Source organism: Oncorhynchus gorbuscha, linkage group LG12, assembly GCF_021184085.1.
Source record: "Oncorhynchus gorbuscha isolate QuinsamMale2020 ecotype Even-year linkage group LG12, OgorEven_v1.0, whole genome shotgun sequence".
NCBI lineage: Eukaryota > Metazoa > Chordata > Actinopteri > Salmoniformes > Salmonidae > Oncorhynchus > Oncorhynchus gorbuscha.
In genome coordinates, this window is record NC_060184.1 from 1,533,789 (window position 1) to 1,544,338 (window position 10,550).

Consider the following 10,550-nt stretch of genomic DNA (forward strand, 5'->3'; position numbering starts at 1 on the left):
TGGTGGAAGGTAGGAATAACTGATCACTCTATCAATCTGGACCACCTAATATAACTCCTCACCTCTCTGGTGGAAGGTAGGAATAACTGATCACTCTATCAATCTGGACCACCTAATATAACTCCTCACCTCTCTGGTGGAAGGTAGGAATAACTGATCACTCTATCAATCTGGACCACCTAATATAACTCCTCACCTCTCTGGTGGAAGGTAGGAATAACTGATCACTCTATCAATCTGGACCACCTAATATAACTCCGCACCTCTCTGGTGGAAGGTAGGAATAACTGATCACTCTATCAATTTACACCAAATAAAACTCATTCTTCTACCAATCTACACCTAATAAATCTCATCCCTCCATCAATCTACACCTAATAAAACTCATCCCTCTATCAATCTACACCTAATAAATCTCATCCCTCCAATCTACACCTATTAAAATTCACTCCGCTATCAATCTACACCTAATAAAACTCATAATTCTATCAATTTACACCTATTAAAATTCACTGCGCTATCAATCTACACCTAATACAACTCATCCCTCTATCAATCTACACCTAATAAAACTCCTCCCTCTATCAATATACACCTAATAAAACTCACCCCTCTATCAATCTACACCTCCTAGTAAAACTCATGACTCTATACTAATAAAACATCTGTGTGTGTGTGTTTGTAGGTGAGGCGCTCCACCTGGCTAGAGACTTTGGTTATACGTGTGAGACAGAGTTTCCTACCAAGGCAGTAGGAGAACACCTTGCCAGTCAACACAATGAACCCAAGGAGACCAACGCACGCAAGAAGATGGTGTTGGCAACCAAGTAAGACACACACACACACACACACACACACACACACACACACACACACACACACACACACACACACACACACACACACACACACACACACACACACACACACACACACACACACACACACACACACACACACACACACACACCCTTATTTACTCTTATATATAGATTTTTTTTCACTCTTTATTCGCTGCACACTTTATTTTATTTATGTGTCAATTAATCCCGAATGGGATTGGTTGCCAGTTGACATGAAAATACACATTTTATTCATTGATTCATTCTGAAATAAATAAAAAATTCAGAGACACACACACACACACACACTGAACCCTTAACCTCTAACCCCTAACCTGTGACATTTAGGCAGATCTGTAAAGAGTTTCAGGACCTGTTGAGTCAGGACCGTTCTCCTCTTGGCTCCTCCAGACCCACACCTATACTGGACCTGGATATACAGAGACACCTCACACACTTCAGGTACGCACGCACGCACGCACGCACGCACGCACGCACGCACGCACGCACGCACGCACACACACACACACACACACACACACACACACACACACACACACACACACACACACACACACACACACACACACACACACACACACACACACACACACACACACAGTAATATGCAAAGTCCTAAAAATAGTCAAAGCCACTCTGCTACCCAAGGGTTAGGTGTTAGGCTTAGCTTCTACCCCCAAGTCATAGAATGTTCTCTCTGCTACCCCCAAGTCATAGACTGTTGTCTCTGCTACCCCCAAGTCATAGCCTGTTCTCTCTGCTACCCCCAAGTCATAGACTGTTGTCTCTGCTACCCCCAAGTCATAGACTGTTGTCTCTGCTACCCCCAAGTCATAGACTGTTGTCTCTGCTACCCCCAAGTCATAGCCCGTTCTCTCTGCTACTCATGACTACCCCCCCCAAGTCATAGACTGTTGTCTCTGCTACCCCCAAGTCATAGACTGTTGTCTCTGCTACCCCCAAGTCATAGACTGTTGTCTCTGCTACCCCCAAGTCATAGACTGTTCTCTCTGCTACCCCCAAGTCATAGACTGTTCTCTCTGCTACCCCCAAGTCATAGACTGTTGTCTCTGCTACCCCCAAGTCATAGACTGTTGTCTCTGCTACCCCCAAGTCATAGACTGTTCTCTCTGCTACTGCACTGCAAACGGTACTGTATATAAATAATAAAATAGTCAGCTACACTTATCATCTGCATTGACTCTTTTTGCACTAACTTTTTTAACTCATCATATGCATTGCTACTACTGTTTATTATCTATCACTTTATTACTAGTTATATGTACATATCTACCTCAATTAACTCGTACCCCTGCACATTAATTCAGTACTGGTACCATGTGTATATAACCAAGTTATTACCTCGTACCCCTGCACATGGTCTCAGTACTGGTACCATGTGTATATAGCCAAGTTATTACCTCGTACCCCTGCACATAGTCTCAGTTAATTTTTTTAATTTTTAATTTTACCTTTATTTAACTAGGCAAGTCAGTTAAGAACAAATTCTTATTTTCAATGACGGCCTAGGAACAATAGGTTAACTGCCTGTTCAGGGGCAGAACGACAGATTTGTACCTTGTCAGCTCGGGGTTTGCAACCTTCCGGTTACTAGTCCAACGCTCTAACCACTAGGCTACCCTGCCGCCCCCAGTACTGGTACCATGTGTATATAGGAAGCAGATAGTCTTCCTGGGGTCCGGCAAAATGAAGGCAGTTATACAATTTACAAAACATTACCATACGTTCTGTAGCTCAGTTGGTAGAGCATGGCGCTTGTAACGCCAGGGTAGTGGGTTCAATCCCCGGGACCACCCATACGTAGAATGTATGCACACATGACTGTAAGTCGCTTTGGATAAAAGCGTCTGCTAAATGGCATATATTATTATATTATTATTATTACATATTAAGTGTTCGCCCTCAGGCCCCTACTCTACTACCACATATCTACAATGCAAAATACATGTGTACGTCTGTGTATAGTGCATATGTTTGCATGCGTCTGTGTATAGTGCATATGTTTGCATGCGTCTGTGTATAGTGCATATGTTTGCATGCGTCTGTGTTTAGTGCATATGTTTGCATGCGTCTGTGTATCGTGCATATGTTTGCATGCGTCTGTGTTTAGTGCATATGTTTGCATGCGTCTGTGTATAGTGCATATGTTTGCATGCGTCTGTGTATAGTGCATATGTTTGCATACGTCTGTGTATCGTGCATATGTTTGCATGCGTCTGTGTATAGTGCATATGTTTGAATGCATCTGTGTATAGTGCATATGTTTGCATGCGTCTGTGTATAGTGCATATGTTTGCATACGTCTGTGTATCGTGCATATGTTTGCATGCGTCTGTGTATAGTGCATATGTTTGCATGCATCTGTGTATAGTGCATATGTTTGCATGCGTCTGTGTATAGTGCATATGTTTGCATACGTCTGTGTATAGTGCATATGTTTGCATGCGTCTGTGTATAGTGCATATGTTTGCATGCATCTGTGTATAGTGCATATGTTTGCATGCGTCTGTGTATAGTGCATATGTTTGCATACGTCTGTGTATCGTGCATATGTTTGCATGCGTCTGTGTATAGTGCATATGTTTGCATGCGTCTGTGTATAGTGCATATGTTTGCATGCGTCTGTGTATAGTGCATATGTTTGCATGCGTCTGTGTATAGTGCATATGTTTGCATGCGTCTGTGTATAGTGCATATGTTTGCATGCGTCTGTGTATAGTGCATATGTTTGCATGCGTCTGTGTATAGTGCATATGTTTGCATGCGTCTGTGCCAATGTTTGTGTTGCTTCACAGTCCCCGCTGTTCCATAAGGTGTATTTTTTACCTGTTTTTAAATCTGATTCTACTGCTGCATCAGTTACCTGATGTGGAATAGAGTTCCATGTAGTCATGGCTCTATGTAGTACTGTGGTATAGAGTTCCATGTAGTCATGGCTCTATGTAGTACTGTGGAATAGAGTTCCATGTAATCATGGCTCTATGTAGTACTGTGGAATAGAGTTCCATGTAGTCATGGCTCTATGTAGTACTGTGGAATAGAGTTCCATGTAGTCATGGCTCTATGTAGTACTGTGGAATAGAGTTTCATGTAATCATGGCTCTATGTAGTACTGTGGAATAGAGTTCCATGTAGTCATGGTTCTATGTAGTACTGTGGAATAGATTTCCATGTAGTCATGGCTCTATGTAGTACTGTGGAATAGAGTTCCATGTAGTCATGGCTCTATGTACTGTACTGTGGAATACTGTGGAATAGAGTTCCATGTAGTCATGGCTCTATGTAGTACTGTGGAATAGAGTTCCATGTAGTCATGGCTCTATGTAGTACTGTGGAATAGAGTTCATGTAATCATGGCTCTAGTAGTACTGTGGAATAGAGTTCCATCATGGCTCTATGTAGTACTGTGGAATAGAGTTCCATGTAGTCATGGCTCTATGTAGTACTGTGGAATAGAGTTCCATGTAGTCATGGCTCTATGTAGTACTGTGGAATAGAGTTCCATGTAGTCATGGCTCTATGTAGTACTGTGGAATAGAGTTCCATGTAATCATGGCTCTATGTAGTACTGTGGAATAGAGTTCCATGTAGTCATGGCTCTATGTAGTACTGTGGAATAGAGTTCCATGTAGTCATGGCTCTATGTAGTACTGTGGAATAGAGTTCCATGTAGTCATGGCTCTATGTAGTACTGTGGAATAGAGTTCCATGTAGTCATGGCTCTATGTAGTACTGTGGAATAGAGTTCCATGTAGTCATGGCTCTATGTAGTACTGTGGAATAGAGTTCCATGTAGTCATGGCTCTATGTAGTACTGTGTGCCTCCTATAGTCTGTTCTGGACTTGGGGACTGTGAAGAGACCTCTGGTGATATGTGTTGTGGGGTATGCATAGGTGACTGAGCTGTGTGCCAGTTGTTTAAACAGACAGTTTAGTGCTTTCAACCAGCTTCACTACTAATGTATGTGTTTAGGGTTATATAATGTGTATTTATATGTGTGTGTGTATTCTCCAGTCTGATCACCCATGGGTTTGGGACTCCGGCGGTGTGCGCAGCTCTTAGCACCTTCCAGACCGTTCTCAGTGAGATGCTCAACTTCCTGGACAAACAATCTGCCGCTGGGAACCATGGGAAAACCTCAGGTCAGGAGACGGAAAAGACCGGAAACGGCCGTAAAAACAGCGAACCGCTCAATAAAGAGGAGAAAGCTGAAAAGACAGAGTAACCCCTTCCCTGTGCCTTGGGAGGATGAGCTATGGAGGCAGATATGTTTATTAATTCTGAACAACAGGAAGTAGAGACATGGACTTCTGGTCACCGCCATCTGGGAGCCAACAGGAGAGGAGCACACTGTTCTTCCTTCAGCCTCCACCTGAACAGTGCAATTAATGCCATCAGAGTGTTTACCATTTTAGAATTGTGAGACTGGGGTCTGGGGTTACTATGTTGGTGAGACTGGGGTCTGGGGTTACCATGTTGGTGAGACTGAGACTGGGGTTACCATGTTGGTGAGAGTGCGAGACTGGGGTTACCATGTTGGTGAGAGTGCGAGCCTGGGGTTACCATGTTGGTGAGACTGGGGTCTGGGGTTACCATGTTGGTGAGAGTGTGAGACTGGGGTCTGGGGTTACCATGTTGGTGAGAGTGCGAGACTGGGGTTACCATGTTGGTGAGAGTGCGAGCCTGGGGTTACCATGTTGGTGAGAGTGCGAGCCTGGGGTTACCATGTTGGTGAGAGTGTGAGACTGGGGTTACTATGTTGGTGAGAGTGTGAGCCTGGGGTTACCATGTTGGTGAGAGTGTGAGACTGGGGTTACCATGTTGGTGAGAGTGTGAGACTGAGACTGGGGTTACCATGTTGGTGAGAGTGCGAGACTGGGGTTACCATGTTGGTGAGAGTGCGAGCCTGGGGTTACCATGTTGGTGAGACTGGGGTCTGGGGTTACCATGTTGGTGAGAGTGTGAGACTGGGGTTACTATGTTGGTGAGAGTGTGAGCCTGGGGTTACCATGTTGGTGAGAGTGTGAGACTGGGGTTACCATGTTGGTGAGACTGAGACTGGGGTTACCATGTTGGTGAGACTGTGAGACTGGGGTTACCATGTTGGTGAGACTGAGACTGGGGTTACCATGTTGGTGAGACTGTGAGACTGGGGTTACCATGTTGGTGAGAGTGTGAGACTGGGTTTACCATGTTGGTGAGAGTGTGAAACTGGTGTTACTATGTTGGTGAGACTGGGGTCTGGGGTTACTATGTTGGTGAGAGTGTGAGACTGGGGTTACTATGTTGGTGAGAGTTTGACACTGGGGGTACTATGTTGGTGAGAGTGTGAGACTGGGGTTACTATGTTGGTGAGTGTTAGACTGGGGTTACTATGTTGGTGAGAGTGTTTGTGTGTGTGTGTGCGCGCCTCTGTGTGCGCCTCTGTGAGCAAATTTCTGAGACTAGTCCATTTTGTAATGATGACTATTCAGTTGCCATAGAAACAGTTTGTTGTGCATGTCTATCTTTGTACACTCCCCAGAACTATGTTTACGACACAAGCTCTTTGACCCTTCATAAACATTTGTATAGATATATATAAATATTTAAATAACTTTTCTTGTAGGCTTTGAACTACATATACTGTATGTTAAAACCATACCTTCTAAAATACCTGTGTTCAATAAAAACTATTGATACAAGTTTTTTTCCTACTGGTTCCTGTAGTGGGTGGGTCAATCAATCAATCAATACACACACACCAAAAATATCATATTCACATGTTGTGGTATTGTATAATAACAGACACCGGATGTGAATCCCTCTGATAAAATATAAAACTGTTTGATCAATCTTACAGTTTGATTGAATACTCCTCCTCAATGGAAGAACTTCTGAAACAGATAAACATGAAGAATAAAGACCTGCCAATTCCCCAGGAGAAAGAGAAGAGAGATAGGTAGTGTCGTTGTGATGACTATCATTTAATGTGAAGACTGTATATTATCAAATCAATTATCTATGTATCTACAGCATTTTGACGTAGTTTCACGCCTTTATGTTGAAGAATGAGCGTAAACGACTACATTGCGTCAGTGGCCAGCTGAGGGCTGAGGGATTCTTGCGTAAAAGTTAGAGGTAGTCATTATTCCTCTCACTCCTACTGAAAAGCCAATTGTCCCGGTTGATATATTATCAAATAGATATTTGAAAAACACCTTGAGGATTGATGATAAAAAACGTTTGCCATATTTCTGTCGATATTATGGATATAATTTGGAATTTGTTTCGGCGTTGTCATGGATTTCTCAACATAACGTGACAGACAAATGGAGGTATTTTGGGTATAAAAATCATCTTTATGGAACAAAAGGAACATTTGCTGTCTAACTGGGAGTCTCGTCAGTGAAAAGGTAAACGGTTAATTTGATTGCTTTTCTGATTTTCGTGACCAAGCTTCCTGCTGCTAGCTGGACATAATGCTATGCTAGGCTATCGATAAACTTACACAAACGCTTGTCTTGCTTTGGCTGTAAAGCATAATTTCAAAATATGAGACGACAGGGTGATTAACAAAAGGCTAAGCTGGGTTTCGCTATATTTCACTTGTAATCTCATGAATATGAATATTTTCTAGTAAGATAATTTGGCCGTTGCGCTATGCTAATTGGTGTAGTTGATGACAATTCTCCCGGATCCGGGATGGGTAGTTCCAGGAGGTTTTAACCTTTACCATCCTGAGACAAGGCCTTGGTCACAAAAATCAGAAAAACAATCAAATTAATCGTTTACCTTTGATGAGCTTCGGATGTTCACTCACGAGACTCCCAGTTAGACAGCAAATGTTCCTTTTGTTCCATAAAGATATTTTTTATATCCAAATACCTCCATTAGTTTGATGTGTTATGCCTAGGAATCCACCGGAAATAGCGGTCACGACGACGCAGACAAAAATTCCAAATTATATCCATAATATCGACAGAAACACGTTTTTTATATGTTTTTATGTTTTTCAAATATCTATTCGATAATATATCAACCGGGACATTTGGCTTTTCTTCAGGGAGGAAAAATGGCTACCTCTCTGTTTAGTGAAAAAATCACACTGAGAGCCAACAACTGAACACTTACGCAATGTGGACGTTTACACTCATTCCTCAAAATAAAGGCCTGAAACCATGTCTAAAGGCTGTAGAAACCTTAGGGAAGCCATAGAAAAATTAATCTGGTTGATATCCCTTTAAATTGGCAATAGGGATGCATAGAAAGACAGGTGTTTCAAAATAAGAGTCACTTCCTGATTGGATTTTTCTCAGGATTTCGCCTGCAATATCAGCTCTGTTATACTCACAGACAATATTTTTTACAGTTTTAGAAACTTTAGAGTGGTTTCTATCTTAACCTCTTAAGTCGAACCCCTACTTTTTTGAACATTCTGTTAAAAATCATTTCAGCGCCCTGCTACTCATGCCAGGAATATAGTATATGCATATGATTAGTACGTGCGTTTCATCGAAAAGCGCAGGAAAATCTGATCACTGAAAATGGGAAAATATATCCATGCGCCACTTGAACGTGTTGTTGAATGGGAGCCACATTAAATGGGGCCGAGGTTGCAGTACCTACAGCTTCCACACGATGTCAACAGTCTTGTCATTTGCCTACGATTTGTTTCTTGGTCAAACGGACACGAGGCAGCGCATTTCTTCCGGTCTCCGACCGGATATTTTGGTTGAGATTTACCCGGACATTATTTCAAGACGTACAACTATAGAATATACATCGCCTCGTGATAATTTGATAGATTATTAACGTTTACTAATACCTAAAGTTGCATTACAAAAGTATTTCGAAGTGTTTTGTGAAAGTTTATCGTCGACTTTTTTAAATTAAAAAAATGACGTTACGTTATAAAACAGTGTTTTTTTCCTTGATCACACAGTCTTCATAGATCCATATCTAGGCTATATATGGACCGATTTAAACGAGAAAAAGACCCAATAGTGATGTTTATGGGACATCTAGGAGTGCCAACAAAGAAGATTGTCAAAGGTAATGAATGTTTTATATTTTATTTGTGCGTTTTGTGTAGCGCCGACTATGCTAATTATTTTCTTTACGTCCCCTGCGGGTCTTTTGGGATGTTACATGCTATCACATAATAGCTTCTCATGCTTTCGCCCGAAAAGCATTTTAAAAATCTGACTTGTGGGCTGGATTCACAACGAGTGTAGCTTTAATTCTGTACCCTGCATGTGTATTTTAATGAACGTTTGAGTTTTAACCAGTGCTATTAGCATTTAGCATAGCGCATTTGAATTTCCAGATGTCTAGATGGGACGCCTGCGTGTCGGGTGGAGGTAAGAGGTTAAGCTGTCAATTATCTGCATATTCTAGCATCTGGTCCTGAGAAATAGGCAGTTTACTTTGGGACGTTATTTTTCCAAAAATAAATATAGTGCACCCTAGCTTCAAGAGGTTCCTCTTGAACCTCTGGGGGCAGTATTTCATTTTTGGATGAAAAACATTCCCATTTTAAACAAGATATTTTGCCATGAAAAGATGCTCGACTATGCATATAATTGACAGCTTTGGAAAGAAAACACTGATGTTTCCAAAAGTGCAAAGATATTATCTGTGAGTGTCACAGAACTAATGCTACAGGCTAAACCAAGATGAAATTTCATACAGGTAGTGAGTCAGATTTTTGAGGCACTGTGTTCCAATGTCTCCTTATATGGCTGTGAATGCGCAAGGAATGAGCCTACACTTTCTGTCGTTTCCCCAAGGTGTTTGCAGCATTGTGACGTATTTGTAGGCATATCATTGGAAAATTGACCATAAGAGACTACATTTACCAGGTGTCCGCTCGTTGTCCTCCTTCGAAACTATTGCGTAATCTCCAGGTGCGTACATTTTTCCATTTTGAACAGAGGAGAAACCAAACTGCCACGAGTGACTTATCATCGAATAGATGATAAGCATTTTAGCCAAACGTGATGAACAAAACGGAGCGATTTCTCCTACACAAATAATCTTTTTGGAAAAACTGAACATTTGCTATCTAACTGAGAGTCTCCTTATTGAAAACATCTGAAGTTCTTCAAAGGTAAATGATTTTATTTGAATGCTTTTCTTGTTTTTGTTAAAATGTTGCCTGCTGAATGCTAGGCTTAATGCTATGCTAGCTATCAATACTTTTACACAAATGCTTGTGTAGCTATGGTTGAAAAACATTTTTTGAAAATCTGAGATGGCAGTGTTGTTAACAAAAGGCTAAGCTTGTGAGCCAATATATTTATTTCATTTCATTTGCAATTTTCATGAATAGTTAGCGTTGCGTGATGGTAATGAGCTTGAGGCTATAATTACACTCCCGGATACGGGATTGCTCGTCGCAACAGGTTAAAGGATGTAGAGGGCTTAAATGAATGTTTCTGCCCCGTCAAAATTTTAGGGCCTGTTTAGTGGTGCCATTTGGTGTCCGAGGTGACCTTAAAGTGCCTAGAGTCCCGGCTATGTCGTGAGTCTTCCATGTTATGTGTCCCTGTGTAAAACTCAAAGGGAAAAGAAAAGTACAAAGTAATTAGGTAGCCAAAAGGAGATACCTCCGACGTCCGTGTGGATCCTGACTTCCTTACAGCTACACAGCGGATCTAGAGGTATCCAAGCCACGACGCGTT

The 10,550-nt window shown here is 41.8% G+C and overlaps 1 protein-coding gene across 1 annotated transcript in view; it reads left to right on the plus strand.

Annotated features, from left to right (window-relative positions):
- LOC123991513 (transcription factor AP-2-delta-like) overlaps positions 1 to 6,540 on the plus strand; it is an 18,678-nt gene extending 12,138 nt beyond the window's left edge. The window contains exons 6-8 of the mRNA XM_046293123.1: positions 686 to 827; positions 1,191 to 1,304; positions 4,900 to 6,540. Of these exons, the coding sequence (XP_046149079.1) occupies positions 686 to 827; positions 1,191 to 1,304; positions 4,900 to 5,110 (467 nt within the window). The 3' untranslated portion in view covers positions 5,111 to 6,540. The remainder of the gene's footprint in view (positions 1 to 685; positions 828 to 1,190; positions 1,305 to 4,899) is intronic.
- Positions 6,541 to 10,550: the final 4,010 nt, after the last annotated feature.